At 49.6% G+C, this 19,356-nt stretch overlaps 1 protein-coding gene across 2 annotated transcripts in view; it reads right to left on the minus strand.

The window, feature by feature from the left end:
* Nucleotides 1-19,356, minus strand: part of GARNL3 (GTPase activating Rap/RanGAP domain like 3) — a gene marked incomplete at both ends in the record, with an annotated part of 120,445 nt that overhangs the window by 30,623 nt on the left and 70,466 nt on the right. For both annotated transcript variants that reach the window (XM_084238989.1, XM_084238988.1), the window contains 10 exons: nt 178-293; nt 1,618-1,724; nt 2,539-2,584; nt 4,276-4,384; nt 6,689-6,792; nt 7,833-7,931; nt 8,672-8,747; nt 12,067-12,093; nt 14,152-14,215; nt 16,877-16,941. In XM_084238989.1, coding sequence (XP_084095115.1) covers nt 178-293; nt 1,618-1,724; nt 2,539-2,584; nt 4,276-4,384; nt 6,689-6,792; nt 7,833-7,931; nt 8,672-8,747; nt 12,067-12,093; nt 14,152-14,215; nt 16,877-16,941 — 813 coding nt within the window. The remainder of the gene's footprint in view (nt 1-177; nt 294-1,617; nt 1,725-2,538; nt 2,585-4,275; nt 4,385-6,688; nt 6,793-7,832; nt 7,932-8,671; nt 8,748-12,066; nt 12,094-14,151; nt 14,216-16,876; nt 16,942-19,356) is intronic.

Raw genomic sequence — 19,356 nt, forward strand, 5'->3', positions numbered from 1 at the left:
TGACGTGGACACTCAGCATCCCTCCTTCATGTGGTGACAGGAGAGTACGTTGGCCCCCACAGGCCACAGCCTGGTCTGGACAGCAAGGACCAAGGTGACTTCTGGACTTTTCTAACCAGGACTCATTACAAGGACTTGTGTTCTCTACTGAGACCCCAGGAGACAGACGAGAGTTACCTTGTGTAAATCCGGCATCAGATCCTGGTGTAAGGATCGAATCAACATATCCAGAGTACGTCGCCGTTTCTGGGCAAATGTTGGGGTTTCCAAAGTGGCTTTTTCACCATTAATTACTAAAAATAAATCAAGTTATAAAGGGAATAACAAATATTAACATGTGATTGAAGAATGCCTTTCTTAAGGAAACTCTTCATAGTGAATGCTCCCCACTTTCCCAATGCATATGTTACCCTTCCTTCAAGGAAGACCCTTAAAAACTCTAAAGTCCTCTACACAAGCCCACAGAGCCCACAGGTTTGTCTACCTTACTTTTCCTGTTACACTGCAGATTCCCTGGGCAGAGTTTTATCTAATTACTTGACGACGTCACTAGCACATACCCAGTGTGCTCCCATCAGCCACTCACCCACTTACTACCTACCCACCCCCCCACCCCCCATCCACCAACACAAGGAGCAAACACCAGCATGCCGTTCAGTAAGATTAAATATACATTTGTGCATTTTGTTAGAAATCATAACATCTATCTAAGCAGAGTGCTGGGGTGCTTAGCCCCTGATGGAAGTTTCTTCCAGAAAAATGCTAGCAGTTTCATGGTGGCACACACCTGGGCCATGCAGCACGAGCACAGGATCTAGAGTGCCCCCGAGGCCAGGCGGCAGCTAAGGGTTGGGTCCCAGCAGCACTGCGCTCCATGTACTCTGCAAATCATTTAGCTTCTTGGTGGCCTAAGTTTTCTACCCCGTATTATTATATGGGGTATAACTGCATCTCCTTCTAAAGCTATCTCAAGGATTTTAATGAGATAACACAGAGTTAGCACAGGGCTTGGCACTCTGAGCAGAATAAATACGAAGTGTGATTTTTCCCATAATGAGGGCAAAGGAAGGACAGTGCTCACAGGCTGAAAAACTAACTTCTTGGGGACAAGCATTTCTGAGATAGTCTCCATGTGCTGGTGGGGGGAACAGCTCTTAGGGTGTAGAGGGTGGGGACTCAGGGTCAGGTATTTGCGTGTTATTGGGGGAGCTAAAATGCATACTCTCACAAGCTGCCAGGTCCCTCACACAGCACATTCATCTTCTGACTGTCTGTCTGTCCGTCTCTTTCCCTTCCTGTCTCTCACACACATACACCCCGTGACAACTCTTCCCATCCCTGAGATATGACCAGAACCACTCTCTGCCCCACCGGCTTCCCACTCTGACAAACACACAGATACAAGTATAAGCAGAGATTCCAAAACGGCCGTCGGGGAGCCCGGGCGCCGGGCCGGCAGGACCTGGGGCCTGTCCCGCTCAGCCGGGAGGCAGCCGTGCCCGCGAAGAGCACGCAGAGTACAGGCCCGCACACAGTGGTATTCCTTACACGGCATCCTGGGGGAATTGTGTTCTCATGTAGAACAAGTCACAAGAAGACCTCAAAACTGAGACTCACATTTCACGAGCAAAAAGTCCCTGAATTCCTGGTGGTCTGTAAACACCGGTGGGGATGGCAAGGGGGGGCCAAAGAGGGGTACGCTCTCTTCGGAAAATATCTTCAGCCTGCACGGAGAACATTTCAGAGTTATTGGCTTTTCTTCAAGGATCATCAATACTTTGACCTCACATCTGCCTGGTTGCCTGGGCGATGTGGTAGGAATATTCATTGCCCAGGAGCAGCTTTTCTGGCTGCACCAGAGCCCGGGCTGCCCCAAGGCTCCCCTCCTAATTGCCACAGGCGGAGCCCAGCTCTTCCCGAGTCCCTTGAGGTCTGACCCGCCCAGCGGTAGGCCAGGGCAGGCACCCCAGGGATGACAGCAAAGGCCTCCACGGGGCACCCACTGCACCAGGCAGCATGCTAGGCATCTGCAGACACAGCACTGACTGGCTCCCTCCCACTCTGCCAAGGGGGCATCCTGACCTGCATTCTACAGATCAAGCCTGTGGCTCGGGAGATAAACTCTTTGCTTCAAAGCTGGAAGGTTAGCAAGTGACAGAGTTGGGATTCTAACCTAAATGTACTTGGTTCAAAGTTCATGCTCTCTTCAAGCATGAGAACTTTTAAGAGATTAATTTTTTAAGCAGAGATGGATTAGTCTATGAAAGCGGGCGATTGGGTCAGGATCAGACAGATCCCATTTGTGCCCACCATCAAGTCCCATAAGCTACCCTGGACCCTGGGTCTGTGGCTCAGAGCAACACTATAGGGAGCATATTTCCCCCAGAGATGATGGGCATGAAGAAAGTTATATAAGGTGAGGACATGAATATCAAATCAATCAAGAAATATGCAAATCAATAGCCCCCCCAATCAATACCAAATCAACAAGTGAACATGAGAAGTTGAGTAAGCCACGGAGAGGAAGTCATTACCTACCTGTAATTGTCATTTTGTTGATCATATCTCACTAAGGCAAAAATATCTGTGGTGATGGTTAAGGAGATTAACAAACAACCCCAACTCACAGCCAATAGGTTGTGTTTTGAAAAACCCCTTGGGCAGAATCACCTAGACCTGCACTTTGGGGTCAGGGCACCTGTCGCTCTTAGGTGGGGAGGGAACCTTGAGTTCTAGCTCTGCATGCTCATCCTTCAGGAAATGGGCCAAAGGCCAGTCTCCAAAGATGTCAGAAAAGCAATATAAATGCAGAAGCTCTTAGGCCACTAAGCGGCCAACAAAGCAACGTGATCAATGCTCTTGCCTAGAAGCACTAACACAGCCCCAAAGTGAAAGCAGCCCCGTTTCATGTCACACATCCCGAAAAGAAGGGCAATTTAAATGTTTCCAACATGCACCTGCTCTCGCTCTTTTCGGCTTGGGGAGACAGAACAAGGGGAACCAAACCAGTGGGGCTGATGGCAGCCTGAGGGGAGACTTTCCTCTGCTGTTTGGGGTGGGGTGTGCTGCCTCCACCAGCTTACTTCTTCCTCTGCTCCTCCTCCTCCCAGAGGCGTTCCTTCCCCAGGGCTAGTGAGCCATCAGTCTCTCAAAGTCTTCCATCTCCAGAGCTAGGGCAGGAACTGTGCTGGGCCCAGAAACAAGTGGGCCCAGCCACAAATCTAATACTCACACTAAGGAAATTGAAAAATAATGATGGCCGCTTGGTCCCTTACAAAGCCCCTCTCACCTCTTCTCCCTTGTACCTGCAGGAGTCTGTTGTTCTATAAGAACTGCAGTGGGAGAGGAAATGGGGATCCTAAATCCCAGGGATTAGAGTAAGAGATCACTTAGTAAGAGGAATGAGAGCCAAAAAAATTATTATTTAAGTGCAGGGGCAAACTCGTTTTCTTCCGTCCTCAGGGAAGACATTTGGCAACATTCAAGTTTTAAAAACTCACATCTACACAGGTCACAAGAAACAAGTCAGAGGACACATGGCAACCGCAACCCGCTCTCAGACACAGGGAGTCCCATGGGCTGTGTCCGGATGTTTTACTGCACTCTCCAGGGAACGTGAGTCATTAGACCAGAATTGATTCTGAAAGTGCCATTAGCTGCCGCTCCTGGTAATGCCAACCTGTACAGGAACCACCCCTGGGCTCACCGTCTAAGCCTGTCCAAGCCAAAGCAATGGGGTCAGAACAGGTCTCGGCCCGGGTGGCCACACGCATGTCCCTCCCCCGCCTGACCAAGCTGAGCGTGGATGTTATGGAGAGCTCCCGCAGGACTTCACGGCAACACGGGCTCAACAGCGACGGGGGAAGCAGGTAAAAATAGGATTAACTATCATTCCTCAGATGTCAAGAGACGGCACTGGAGCAGCTATTAGCAGGACTTGGAATCAATAAAGAAAAATCATTTTGTCTTTTACCTTACTTGTACGTTTTTCTACCTGAAGCAAATTTCTCAGAGGATTCACTATAATCCCCCTAGTTCATTTATTATGGGTACACGGTGGGAAGTTTCTCTCACTTTATAGACAATCTGAGGAAAGGGAAGATATTTCAGAAGTCAGAACTCTGAGAACTAAGCCACCCACCACTCCAGTGATGTGAGTCGGGAAGGGGAAATGCGAAGATGTGGGGAATCCCAAGGCAGTGGATCTAAGACTCGAGAACGCAAAACAAGGCTGCGAGCTCGCGAAGCCGGAGCGTTGCCAAAGGCCCAGGATACGTGTGAAGTGGGAGCGGATCATGGAAGGTTTGAAGGCGGGGGACGGCTCCTCTCCTTCCTGGAACACGATGGCGACGATATCGTTCCCGATGTGGCGCTTCCTTTCCACCTGGGTGGGAGCATAAATAACACCGTGAGGAGGTCACCCCGAGGCGGCACATTCACGGAGCTGAAAAATGTGGCGGTGCGACCAGCCACAAGCACCCAGAGTCCCGGACTTTGGTCACTGTCAACCTCTCGCCTTCCGGTTTTACCAGCCCCGCCTCTGGCCTCCCGAGCCACCTCCTCTGCTCCTCTCCCAATCCACGCTTGTATTTCCCCCTGCCTACCCGTGCTCACCTTCAACCATCATCTCCTTGCTTGGCATTCCAGGCCCCCAAACAATTCCCTGGAGATGGGGCTCACACATGTAAACTTTCATGAATGCCTTAGCGGATTCTGAAGGATATACTTGGTGAGGAAAATGGCCCTATCTAGTTTGACCCCAGGTGACCTTTCCAAAGTGACCTCATAGGCCTGTGGTTAGCAAAGTTTTTTTGCTAAAGGGCTGACAGTAAATATTTTCAGCTTGTGGACCATCTTGTCTTTTTGCAACCACACAGCCGTTGCAAAAGCAGCCACAGATAAGGCACAAATGAACGGGCACAGTTGAGTCCCAGTAACACGAACAAAACGGGCAGCAGGACAGATCAGCCCTTGGGCCACAGTCTGCCGGCCCCTATGGAGACCTGTGCTTAATGGTCAGAGATGCCCTGAGATCGAATGAGCTAGGCTGGCCTGGACTCTGTGACTGTTACCTTAGGCCTGCAGAGCCCAGGGCAGGTACAGAGAGGTCCAGCTAGCAGTCTTTTCTGCTCTCCCCCGTTAGGCAGGTAAGATTCAATATCCTTCTGCATTTCCTTGTCTCTCTCCCCTCCTACACTATCTTCCTAGTAATAGAGACAAAATCAAATAGCTTTGATTTTCTTCACATTTCCTCACGCTTGGGCAAGCGGAAGACCCAAACACCCCTCCATGGAACCAGCCAAGAGGTGGAGAAGCAGGGTCCCTCCGGGACAGCTCAGCATGGCCGGCGAGTGCGGTAATGCTTTACCATGCTAATGGCCCTCTCCAAAGGACAAGGCTGAAGACCTTTTAGCTGGCAAAGACTGATGGCCATATTCCTCCCTCCTGTCTTGGGCAAGAGCCCCTCTGTCAGAGGACATGGCAATTTGGGGAGGGTGCAGGGCTAAAAGGGGTGGTGTTGGGAGGAGGAGGATTATGAAAAATTCCAGTAAAATTTTTCGGGCATAACTGCTGAGATAAAAGAGGTCAATAAAATTCATGATGACTGGGAAGGCTGGTTTGGTACGGCTCCTCCCTGTGACCCAAGCTCCCAGGAGCCTGGCAGCCATACTGTACGAGTCCTCAGCCGAGGGAAGAAGACGTCTTGCAGAACGGAACTCTGGGCCATGGAAGCCGCCTCCCTGGGCTGAGGTACTTTGCTTCAGCCTGCGCATTCCCAGAGGCAGCCTGCTAAAGCCAGAATGAGCTTCTAAAATCCCACTGGGTCTCCGTCGCCCGCAAGATCACCCACCAGCAACTGGTTCCAGCTCCAACCACCAGGCACTTCTGGCCCATCTCTGCCAGGTCCCCCAAGTGCCTTCCACCCCAAGGCTGCCAACATTTAAGAATCTGTGTTCTGAATGCTCTGAATCTCTCCCCTTGACTGGGGCATTGTTGAAATAAGAATTCCAAGTGCTCAGAAAAAAACTCTTAGGCTGTCATGGACCCTCTCTAGGCTCGCATTTCTCAGCTGCTAAACAACTGTCTGTGCGTATGTTTATTGATCCAGATGCTTAGTGGGTAGAAAAGGGACAAGAATCTAATAAAAGTTAAAGGGAGACCCCCTCCCCCAACCGTTAAAAAAACAGCACGTGTCTAAACTCCAACAAAGGGGAAATTCTTCCCCTGGAAATGGCCCATCTCTGGGTGGGTGAGGAGTCTCAGGTATTTTTTCCCAAGGCAGAGCCACATAGACCCCCAGTGGCCAGCCCTGCAGTGATCCACCAATGCTGACCCGGGACTCAGTGAGGTTATGTGCAACAGTCTTAGCTGACAGACGCGGGACTCATGGAGAGACGTCACAGGAAAAGACAACGGGTATGCAGAGCAGTGTCTCGGGAGTCTGGACCCAAGCCCAGGCGTGTGGAAACACATGCGCACACTGTTACCTTCCATCCTTTATTCAGCTAAGGTGAGGCTCGCGTCCCAAGGCTTGCTGAAAGTCCAGAGATACAGACAATCCACAACATCCCTAAACTATGCCTGAGATGCAGCCCGGAGGTGAACACTGTGGTCTCTACCTAACTCTATGAAACCACAAGGCCACCTGCTCCACGTTCAGGCCACGGTGCGGGCGGGCCACACCTACCTGCTGTTTGTTCTCTTTGGAATATGGCAACATGGTAGAAACGTGGAACATGATCTCATGCCCTTGGTACACAGTATAAACGGAACTTATCCCTGTGGTATCGTCTGTAAGACACAAAAACCGTGTAGGGGCACAGAGACTCTTGAGAGCACATGTGCAGGCTGGGGGGATAGAGCACACAGTTAGTACATCCCCATGATGGTTCTGGATTCGCCACCAGATTCCACTGTTGGGGAAGCCACAGTAAGGGTCACGTTCCAGCTGGCGCGAGGCTTCTGCCTGTGAGGAGAGACAGATGCTTCTTCTCTCCCAGCTCACCTGCTGCCCTGTTCACGCCTACCTCGAGGAGAGCATGGGCTGGGCTAAAGAGGAGAGCATGTTACAAGTCCTGGCCTTCCACTTACGGCTGGCTTTGGGACAGAATGAACTCAAGCTGGCATGCAGAACACACTACTGCCAGGACTAAGGATGAAAGCCTGGGCTCTGGGGTCAGGCAGACTTGGGCTCGAGTTCTCATCAGCTACCTTACACTTGACAAGTCACCTCACTTTTCTCTGAGTGTCGGTTTCTTCACCTGAAGATGGGGTCACAATAGTGTCTCCCTCCACGGGGTGTGGGGAGGCCTCCACAGGCCTGTCAAGTGCTGAGCAGAAGGCCTGGCCTCAGCACAGCCTGACAGATGGTAGCTGTGACCCTAGCAGGGATGCTGAGAGTTGCCGATGGGGGATGAGGAACATGCAGGCTTCGGCGCCCCAAATGCACTGGAGCTTGTGGAATAAAGCTGGACCTGATCTCTGGGGCCACATGCCTCACCCTGCATCTGTTATTAAGTCACCCCTACAAAGGTGGGGACCATGCTGGCTTATCCATTAACATCCCGGGAACCCAGTCCTGGCACACATGGTGCTCAGTAGTGAGGGTCCACGGCAGACCACGCCCCCTCACCCCGGGGCTGTGAGGGCTGGCAAAGCTCCATGGAGCACCCAAGTGTCCAGCGATGCCGTGGGGGCCCATGTGAAGCTCCACTCCCCTCTTCTCTGTCCCTCCCTGCTCCCACCCCGGGTTTACGTGCAAATACAAATCAGACCGAGCAGCAGAGCCATGCAGACACCAAGCCCGCAGGTCGGTTTCAGAGCAAGCTTACTTTTGGTGTCCAGACCGCCGCGGTAGCCTGTCCAGCCCTTTAGGGTGATTGTGTCACCCAGGAGATGTAAAAATTTTTGAAAAGCGTCACTTCCGACTTCTGTAGGGGGAGACAAGTTGGGCCAGCGTGTGGGTGTCAACGTGTCCTCACTGCCTGCTGAAATCACCTGAAAACTAGCGAGCTCTGCAGATGTGCCCAGCAGGCCAACAGACATAGTGACCTGGGTCCTCCTTGGAGACAGTGCAGAAGCTTCCACAACCCCCAGGAACCCAAGGAAAGGAAAACTGCAGAACCAGGTCAACCCACCCTGCAGCTGCCAGACTGGGGTTACGGGTGTCACAAAATGACATGTTGCCAGGTGAAAACCTCACCCCCGCTCCATTCACAACATGCAGGCGTTTAACATGACCCTCCTGGGGATAGTAACAGGGAGATGCTTTTTCCTGTTACTTCACCATTCTATAATGTGTTCATATTTTATAATATATAAACATAATAACCATTTTATAAGCCTCCTAGCCATAAAGAAATAGCTTTCATTCTAAGGAGAAGGTGCAGGAGCAGAGTAGCCAAATGCCATGTGCTGGCCGGTGACACTATCTCCGGTGCCAGGCCTTGCACAAGGCAGGTCATTAATAAGTATTTGTCAAATGAACAAATGAATGAAACGGGGCAATGCCTGCCCCTCAAAATTGACCCCAAAAATTTACCCTACGACTTCACAAAACAATGGGCTGTTTTTTTGTATTAAAGACTACAACTTGGCCCACATGTAGCTTCTGGGTTGTCAAAACTGCAGCAAAGGGGTTGTGCTTGGGGAAAGCGGGGGAGACACTCACCATTGCTAAACATCTCATCATCAGTGAGCTGCCCGTCTTTGGCAAAAAGAACCCCGAACTTGAAATTCACAGAGCCCTTAGGATAAGACAAGACAGGATGTCAGGGTTAATTTCATCACGAGCGCCGAGGCGGCCATGAGACGCCGGTGATGTGTGTGAGAACCAGTCTGCTAAATAAAGAATCCCATGGCCAGAATGGATCCTAGGGGGCTTACGTCCTCCGTTTTGATGTTAACCATATGAAAGACAATCATTCCTTCACTTTTTATTGATTTTTATAGCTTACAGAGGAAAAAAAGCAGGACACTACGCTTTTGTGTGAGTTCATTTGTAATTTCATTTGTAATGGTGCCTGCAGGATGCCAGGTCCATTCTGTGGCCAAACAGCAGCTCGCAGAGCTGCACCTTGTACTGCTCAAGCCAGCAGCAGCCACACCCCTGGCAGTGGAGCAGAGCAAAGCTCACAGCTTAATATCGCGATCTTGGGCTCAAAGTGTGAGGACTCGGAGATACAGAAGTAGAAAGTGCAGGCAATTTATTCCAAAGCCTCATTTCCCCATTTCCTAAAGATATTTTAATCTCAAGGAGTCAACAAACAGATGTGAAGTTAAAAAGCCAATCAAGAATTATCCAGTAGAAATGTTCACTCTACTATTCTTGACTTTAAGCACTGGATAAAAATTGGATCCTGTGAGAATGATAAACACCAATTGCGAAAAACGGCTTTTATAGGGGAGGGTGGAAGAGAGAGAACAGAACCAGGGAGCTCGACTGTGTAGTTAATGTTTTCTTTTTTTTTTTTTTCCTCTTAAGCTGGGTAGTGGATTTATAGGTCTTCATTACATTATTCTTTTTTTTTTTTAAGATTTATTTATTTATTTATTTATACAAGCACTGGGTACAGTCAGAGGTGCGGGAGGGTGAGAGAATTCACCAGAGCCAGAGCGGGGAGCAGAGCAGGCAGAAGGACCGAGGTACACACACTGCTGAGGGGAGCAGCGGGTGGCAGGAGAGGTGTGCGCGCCATGCGGGACCCTCCTCCGGTGGCCGGGGAGCAGCCGGGGAACGAACCGGCACTGCAGAGGCCGCGGGCAGCTTCGCAACCCAGCACTCAACCGCTGCGCCACCGGGGAGGCCCCGTTTACATTATTCTTTATACTTATTTTGTCTGCCTGAAATATTTCATAATAACAAACATCTGAGGCTGGAAGAGAATCAACCTTTGCAAGGCAGCCTAGGGGTGTTCTGGGGTAGACAGGGGACAAGCGTGTTTCAAGCACTGGCCAATGGGTCAGAGGTCAAGGGATGTCAAGGCAGACTGCCAGGGTTTAAGAGTCCCAGGTTAGGCTTCTTGACGTTTTTCTGTCCCAACACACGGGAAGGGCACCCACACACCACCGGGAGCTAGTTTTCTCTTCAGAGTAAGCAGGAGGGAGGACACACCCAGCAGACCCCTCCACCTGGACCCCCTTCAGCTCCTACATCATGCAGATCTCAAATGTCAGTTTCAGAGGCCTTTGCTGCTGTCCCTCCATAAAGTCACCGCCCCCCATCATTCTCCATCACAAGCACCTTGTTCATCGTCTGCACGCACATTCACATTCTAACTCTTTCATCGAACTTGCTTATTTGTCTGTTTCTACCACTCAAATGTAAGTCCCATGAAGGAGGGACAGGACAGGGCCCCTTTCCTTTGAGTCACCAGTCATACTGGCAGAGAGGACTGATAAAGACGGCACACTTGTGTGTTAATAAATAAGAAAAGAAACAGAACAGGTCAGATAAAATATACAAGTTGCCACCAAGTAATCACCTCTTCTGCCCAAACTAGTTTTTGGTAAATTTACTGGAATTTTGTCAGGGATTTCTATCTCCTTTCTACATGCTCTAGCTTTCCTTTACTTTGGAAATGACGACAAGAATCGCACGTCTCCAGAATGTCAGCACCTCTCCGTTCTCAGGGGTCCCTGAAAAAGCACCTCCATCACCTGGGGGCCTGTTAGAATCGAGGCTGCTGGGTCCCACTCAGCGCCTTCATGCGGTGTTCTGGGCAGGACCCAAGCACTTGTATTCCCAACAAGTTCCCAAGTGATGCCAATGCTGCTGGTCCAGGGACCCCATTTTGAGAACCATGGGGCAAAAGGAACAAACCGACATACTGCCAGGGGCCCAGGCCCAGGGAAGCTGACAGCCAGCAGGCCAAGGGCAGTCCTGTGCCATTGACCGAGCACTGTACCGTATAAAGGAAGGACTCTCTGAGCAGAGATCTAAGCAAGTGAGGGAGTGACCTTCGAGCCGCTCTCAGGGGGAGCATCCTCTGATTGGGAACCACAGGCTTTCCCGGGGAGGTGGAAGGACAGACAGTCACGTGTTAGTGTGGCTCAGAGGGTGAGGGTAGCACCACCAGCTCCTGCAGGGCTGAACCAGCCCTGGGGAGGATTTGGAGATTTCCAAGGAGTGGGTTGGGAAGTCATTAGGGTGGCCCGATTTGACATGCCTGTCAAAGGCCATTTCGGTACTATATGAGGAATGGCGTAGAAGGGTGGAAAGCAGAGATGATGGGTGGGTCAGGGATCAGGGAGCTGCGGTGGGGGTGCTGGGAAATGTGTGTCCTAGGGATCTGTTCTGGAGAAGTGCCGGTAGGAGTGGCTTTTGGATGAGACATGGCTGTAATTTTCTACTCAATTGCTGTGGATAATATTTGGGTTATTTCCCTGTGTTCATTATCTACCTAGATACATTTTTTCCCCCAAAGATCCATCTATTTATGCATACATGAGCTGGGGTACAGGCCAGAGGTGTGGGGGGGGGTGAGAGGATTCACCAGAGACAGAGTGGGGAACAGAACAGGCAGACCGACGAAGTACAATGCTGAGGGGACCAGTGGGCAAGTCAGGAGAGGTCTGCTGCGCCATGTGGGTTGCTCCCTGGCTGGCCAGGAATCAAACTCGTGCTGCAGTGGCTGCAGATTGCTTCATAAGTTGCATCTTAACCCTGGCACCACCAGGGAAGCCCCTACCTAGATATATTTTTAAAAAGCAGAGCAGCAGAGGAGACATACGGATAAAGATGGCACTCTGTAAATCGAGGGGGCTAGCAAAGTGCAAACACCCTGCCTTTAGGACACTTAAACCTCATTACTCACCCTGATGACAAGGTTAAAATGGGAAAATTTCCAAGCAGTTTTAAATAGTGGGATTGTTTTTATATCTGTACAGATAGTTGCATAGAAAATTCTGAAGCATATCTTGAAAAAGCATGTTGGCAAGTATTTCAGGGATACTAAATGCACATTGTACAATCCATGCAGAGGTGTGACTGAAAGGAAAAGTCATGCTCACGGTCACGGGTGACAAAGAGCACAGCGGGGATGAACAGCTCATAAAACTACTCACCTCTTGTTCTTCTAGAACCAGCAAGTCCTGTCAAATAAAGGTGTAAAAGTTATGTCCCTGCTTAACAGACGATTATTTAATTTTGACTTTCTATGAAAACTAAGCTTTATCTCATTGACACACCATTTTTTGTCCCCTTGAATTACTTTAAAAAGTTCAAAGTTAGCTCTATTCAATTTTATGGAATACCTGGTCATTTGGGATAGTCGTATTATTCCACCACTCTCAGAAAACAAAGATGAGGCTTGGCAGTGGGAAAAACACACAGACATGATGAGGCCTTCTCTATTATTTGAAGCTAGTTTATCCCATATTGCTTCTGGAAAGATTCTGGCCAAGAAAAAGAGCAGCCAGAAGCAGACCGATAACATTTAAAAACAGCATCAGGCCCTTCCCACTTGGTGGAGAGATGCCTTTTCTATAACGCAATGGCTTCTTTTGTGCCCTTTCTGCATCTGTGCGCTTTGTGTGAGAAAACTCTCCTCCAGTCCTAAGGCCTGTGGCTCCAGGCTTCTACAGATTTCTACAGGAAATCTACAGAAACTGCTGAAGGCTGTGAAGTTTCACACACGTGCATGCACGTGCACACACACACACACACACAAGTGGTGGCAGGAAAGCTCACACACTTCTTTGTTAAGGGAAGAAAAGTCAAAACACAAATGCGGGGAAAGCATGAAAGTGCCTTCTGTTGGGTAAACAGCAGACCCCTGTGGTGGTACAAACAGGCAGGAGGATGCTGTAGCTCGTTTCCTCAGCATCTGTTTGTGGTGGAGAGAAAGCAGCCAAGGAAGATGGGCAGAGCCTAGCTCTGCTCAGAGACTCTGTTCAGCAGCAAGAAGCAGGAAGGATGCCGTGACCAGGAGGAATACCTCACCCAGAGCAGGCTCTGTGCACATCGAGGATCACCTCCAGATTTGAAGAAGGAAAGGAATAAGAATGATGATTGGGGTGTGAACCTATACCCCTAAATCATGGGTAGTGCTGAAAGCAGGGTTACTTCAAAAAAATATTACACACACACACACACAGAATGATGACCAGTACAAACTGGCATGTTTACCCTAATTTGTTTTTAAATTTGCTATAAAGAATCACTTGTAAACATAGACGGCTTAAAGTTGCTAAAAATTTAACCCAACATAGTTATTTTTGTCTTAGTTCCTTCTGGGGTTGAGGCAGGGTACAAATGCCATTAAAAGCTCTCTTAAGATAAAAGATTGGGGAATTCACAACTCTAGATATTTGGGATGAGTGAAGGTGAGAGACGCTATCTATGTTTTAAAAGCTAGCTGTGTTTTAAAGGTATGCTGGCAAAGACTGCTCGGAGGCCACTTAGCTCCTTGGGCTGTTGTGATAACTGAGCTGGTGCCCTAAAAAGCACATTTAAGCACAATGCTGCTGGCAGAAAGACCCCCAAGCTCCCCAAGGACAGACTCCCACCTGCCCTCCAGCTCCTTCCCTTGTCACCTCCCTGCCCTGTCCCACTCCTTGGTGCTTAGCTTGGGCACAGAACAGCCACAAACCAGCGATGCCTGTGTTAAGCTTCAAGGGGAGGTTTGCAAAGTTAAATCGACACCGTTTAGCTGACATTTTTCTGACGTCCCATCTTCTAGATTAGGACCCGCATCTTCTTTTTTCCCACAGCAGACTGTTATGCCTTAACAGTAAGGAAACAGGATGGCTTTCTGGGTGCCCTCTGTCCAGCAGTGTCTCCATATGAGTTAGAGTTTAATAAATACACATTGCATTTTATTAATGAAAAAGAAATCTCAAGTTCCACCCTTCTTGACACAGGAAAGAGATTGGCCTTTAAGTCGATTGAGTCCTGGGCACACACTCCCCTGGCTCATGGTCCGAGGGCCTGACAGTTCAGTAGTTCTCAGGAGTGGCCACACCTCACAATCACCCCAGCGTTGACCTTGGACCCAGCACATGAGAACCTCAAAGGTTCTCCATGACATTTTCAAAGCCCCACAGGTGATTTTGGCTCATATCCTGGACCAAGACTCCCATGATCTACCAGTTCTAGTCTAGCACTGTGACCAAATTCAGACGATTATGAAGCATAAAAGTCTCTGTTACCTTTTGTATCTCAGGATGAAAAATTTCTCTGGGGCCTTTCTCAAATTTGTCCAGATTCATGGCACTGAAATAGAAAGGACAGAATGAGCCAGTAGAAAAAGTAAGGTAGAGCAAGTCCCAGTTCTGCAGAGAAGCTAAATATGATATCCTAGAAAGCCTTGTGGGCTTGGGCAGGGCCTGGCCCACAGAAGATACAACCCAGGAGGCGTGTCGATGAATGAATACTGAGGGTGACCAGCCAGCATGGAGCACTGTGCTTATGTAACTGTCCCCAGGGACACACAGACAGTCAGAAAGCAAGGGGGTCTGGCCAGCCCCTGTTTCAGGCTACCTTGATGGAGCATCAAGATTCTTACTTTCATTTACTAAAAATGTGATCCATGGACTTTTTAAATAGCAATTTATGATAAAATGAAATGCAATTAAAATTATCTGACATTTCTTTCTTCCTGTGGCGATCCCCCTGCCACTAGGGCAATAGGCCATCCTGAACCAGACAGCAACGTTAACGTCCTTGAGCCCAAGTTCCTCTGGGGAACTGAACTAGAAAACCTCTAAGCCCGGTTTCAGGCAGGATCCCCAAATGTGTAAGTGAAAGGTGAAATGGTGACAGCTAATATTTTTAGAGAACTCACTCTATGCTAGCACCCTGTAAATGCTTTACCTGAATTATCTCCTTTAGCATCTCTGAAGCAAATACTAGTGTGTGTGTGCATGTGTGTATGTTTGTGTCCTTGTTTGGTTTTAGTATTAGTGTAATGTTGGCTTCATAAATCATATTTGGGGGCCTCCCTGGTGGCGCAGTCGGTTGAGCGTAGCACTGTGAAGCTGTCCGCAGTCTTTGTAGTGCTGGTTCGATCCCGGCTGGCCTTGGAGCAACCCACATGGCGCAGCAGACCTCTCGTGTTTCGCCTGCTGCTCCCCTCAGCAGTGTATTTCATCAGTCTGCCTATTCTGTTCCCTGCTCTGTCTCTGGTGAATCCTCTCACCCTCCCGCGAATCTGGTCTGTACCCTGGTTCTTGTATAAATAAAATAAATCTAAAAAAAAAAAAAGTATTTGGTAGTATTCCTTCCTTCTCATTTTTTGGAAAGAGTTTGTATAGGATAGGCACTAGTTCATTTCCGAACATTTGGTAGAATTCATTTGTGAAGCCATCTGGTGTATTTTATCCCCATTTTAAAGATGAGGCGATTGAGGCTCCAAAATTAAAGAACTAGTCCAGGTTAACAAAGCTGGTAAGTAGAAGAGTCAACTTTTGACCCTGGGCTTATTTCATCCCATAGTATTTATATTTTAATGTCTTTTCAAGTTTTCAAGTTTTCAAGTTCATGATTGTAACCAAAGAAGAAGAAAATCATTTCTTCAATTGGCTGCAACTGAAGAAGTTTTCGTCTTGCATATCTCTAAAGGTATTTTCTTTCTGGAGCTTGCTCTGGCTGTGAAGGGCAGGTTGAAAGGCCAAGGCCCAACTCATACAACTAGATGAAACTATGAGTAAATGAAAGCCTAGGTCCAAGAAGAAAGGAGATAGAGTAACTTCTTTTTAGGAGAAAACATTCCCAGACTCACAGAACTCTTACGGCAGAGTAATTCAGAGTATTACCCACAAAGCAAGTGAAGATTTTGGAGCAGTAAGATATCTATGCTTGACATAGATTTCACAGGTGCTTCCTTAACTCAGCTTTCAGACTGCTCCAGAGAAAACCCAGGTTTAGAGCAGGGAGGAGAAGGGTGACAATTTGGGGGATCAAATTTAACTTTAAATGAAATAAAAATCCTTGGACTTCCTAATCTTAGTGCCCCTTCCTCATCCGTGCCTAATGGAGAGAGGCAGGATTGTCGCCGCGGGAGACAAGCTTCCTCTTCACATGTATGGCCTGGTTGGTGAGCAGTCCCAGCCCAGGGTCACACAGATGTAGATTTAGATCCCAGCTCTGTGGTTTACCAGCTGTGAGTACTTTCCCAAATCCCACTGTGACTCTTGAGGCTCAGATTGCTCATATATGGAGATCTGGTCTGGAGCTGGCCTGCGGATTTGCTGAGAGCACACAGGCAGGGCACTCAGCACAGTGCTTGGCAGACAGGAGCCATTGCTGGAAAGTAACATCTCAGCTGGTGACAATGTTGGGCCCAGCTGAGTGCTGGCTTTCCCCAGGGGAGGCTGCCACCCCACACGGGAGAAAGAGAGGGCGGTGGGAAGGCGGGGGGGGGGGGGGGCGAGAGGCAGCTGAGCTGAGTACAGCTAGGTGTTCCAGTCGTTTAATGTTGTTTGGCAAAGAACAAGCCCACTCTTCTCTGGAAGCATTTGCTGAGAAATGAGTTTCTATTTCAAAGCAGAAAATTGAAAGGAAGAGTGTTTCTTGATTTTCTTTACAACACCCAAGTGTCTGTGTGCGTGCGTGGAAAACAGCAGGCAGCCAATGCTGGGGAGTTGTGAGCAGTGACGGCCTGAATCACAGGGGCCTCGGCTCCACCACACCCAAGCTGTGTGACCTTGGCTCCCCCACTCCCCACCTGAGCCTCCATGTCCTCATCTATAAAGAGGGGATAACAGTCCCGGCCTTACAGGGTTGCTGAGAACATCACGTGAAGTAAAGAACGTCGCCACTTCGCACAATGGCCAGCACTGAGCCAAGGCTCAGGACTGTGGGAAGCGACACTCGAATGGGACAGGAAGAGCCACCACAGGGCTCGGTGCCGGGTTTCTGCCGACTGGTACTTACCTTAAGATGGACTTCACGGACAGAGTTTTTGTGGGACTGTAGGGGAGGCATATTTTCTGGGTACCCTGGAAAGTCAAAACACCCGATCAGTGGGGAGCCTGGCAGTTTCCGTGTCTTTTTCAAAGGAGCCCATGGCCAGTCACTTTCATTTTCCTCTAAGGGGCACAGAGACGAATAAACACATATTGTGTTGGGAAAAATCTCACTAAGGCAGCATCTCCCACGTCCCCACCCCACATGTGGGGATTTACGCTCTGCTCTTCAACACGGTGACTGAAGGGCCAGCCGTTGGGGCGGCCACCTGACCAGGACACAGGGGGCTTGGTCTCTGAGCCAAGTTCTCTTCCTGGGTCAGAAGAGAACAGCCCCCACATGTTCATGGACCAAGCGCCACGTCTCCAAGTCCAAGGCTTTTTGAAGCCCAAATCTTTTGGAGGTTTTCAGAAAGTGTGCGTTTATATTTATCCGTTCACTGACTAGAAGTCTGTTTCCTCCTCTCTAAACCAGCGCCCATCGCATCAGCTCACAGAAAGTTCTCAAGCGCCATTTGTTGAGTGAAAGGGGTGAACCGAAGGGTTCAGGTCCGCATCCCAACCTAGAACAGAGCAGCGCGTCTCTTCCCATCCCCTTAGAGACCACAGCACTCCGCCCCCATGAGGGATTTACACGATGCGCTTAGCAAAGGCATGAAGATGCAGTCCACGATGAAAACTTTCTAACTTTGACTGATACTAAAGTTGGTAGCACCAGCAGCTAGAGCTGGATGGAGACACTTCATGCAGGAAGCAGGCAAAGAAGTAAATGCTGACTTTCCTTGTGTTTTCGGGACACATCTGCCAACACCTCTATCCCAGCCCCAAAGAGCAGTGCTGGAGAGGGGCTGCTCACCCTTTTCAAGCCTCAGATTTCATTTCCTCCAACACCCTTGAGAACCTGGTCATGCCATCCCCACCCAAGGCTGGGAGATGTCTTCTCTCTGCAGCTCCATAAATTGTGCTTACTGCCGTGGGGTGGGGGTGGGGGTGGGGGTGCCCAAGGGGGCTCTGCCCGCCGGGGAAATTAGGTTGAGCTTTCTTTTTAATTTTTTTTGTAGTTTGCATTGCATAGATTAAAAAAAATCCAAATACATGTTATGATAGGAACACGCATTTTCAAATTCCATCCCCCCCCACCCCCCACTGAAACCCGGGTCATGCCCTCGGCTTGCCCTTTGGCCCTCTTGCCTCACTGTGCTCGAGGTGGGTGCCAGCCAGCAGGACGCGGGTCCTAAGTCTGGCCTTGTTGCTCAATTCTTACCCTGTCCACTCCTTTTCCGCAACAAACACACCAAGGCAGCTTTAAAGAGAAGCCCGGGCAGCTTGAAGCGGTGTGCACGGGACGGGGCCCAGCCCTGCCCAGGCGCCGTATGTCTTCAGGGGCAGCTGTCATGGCTGGTCACCCAGGGCAGGGGGCTGACAGATTCGGATCTTGCTTCCCTACAAACTGTAAGGCTCCTCCTCCCTAGCCTCTCCCTCGTGTAGCTTTCTGGAGTCGTTCTCCCATGAAACACACCTTCCGGGCCTGAGTTTTCAAGACTCACACGTGTACAGTGGAGCCAAGTTCATGGACCTACAGCACTAAGTGAGCCCAGCGAGGACACAGAGCTGCGTGTGCATATTGCCCCATGTGTGCGAGAGGTGTGTATGCAAAAGGTGTGTGAGTATAAGAGAGAGTGTGTGTGTGCGCGCGCGTGAGTGTGTGAGTGTGCATGTGCACATGTGAACAGATGTCAGGAGGATGTTGCCGCAATTATCTGAGTAGTTGGATTTTGATGTCTTTATTTGCCATATCATCTGCATGGAATTTTTACAAGCATGAATCCCTTTTTTAAAAAGCCTTTTCTTAAAAAATAAATAAAAATAAAAAACCCTTTTCTTTATGTTTAGAAGGAATACAGCAGTGACACATCAGTCTGTTTAAGGTAGGGAGTCTCCATTTAGCCACTCTCCTGACCATCTCATCACAGAACGAACGTGGGCCGGTGGGGGGTGAGGAGGGCTGAGTCATCCATTGTGGATTTCCCACAGCCTCCAGCCGGGCTTGTGCCCAGGGGACTTCATCGCTGACCCCTCCCCCAGGTGTGTTTCTGAGTCAGCCACTTCCTCCCTTCCCTTTAGCCTGCCCACTTGCACCTGGCAGCCAGCACCTCCTTGCCCTGACACGGACCTGGGCCAGGGGAGAGGCTCGGGACAAAGCGCTGGCTCTTCCCAGGCGCGGGGGACAAGCCCAGCTCCGCGCTGCCTTTACCGTGGTCCTGGGGTTCAAATCCTACTTCTTGGGCTTCTCTCACTTAGCCAGAAGGGCCCGGAGCCTCCTCCCTCGTCTAGTGCTCGGTGTACCTTCTGTCTGGCACCTCTGCCCCTTCTCTTCCTTATGTCTGTTTAAATGTCACCTCCCAGGCTTTCTCTGGACTCTCCCACTTCAGCAGCTCTCCGCTACCG

The sequence above is a fragment of the Talpa europaea genome, assembly GCF_964194135.1.
Source record: "Talpa europaea genome assembly, chromosome: 7".
Taxonomy (NCBI): domain Eukaryota; kingdom Metazoa; phylum Chordata; class Mammalia; order Eulipotyphla; family Talpidae; genus Talpa; species Talpa europaea.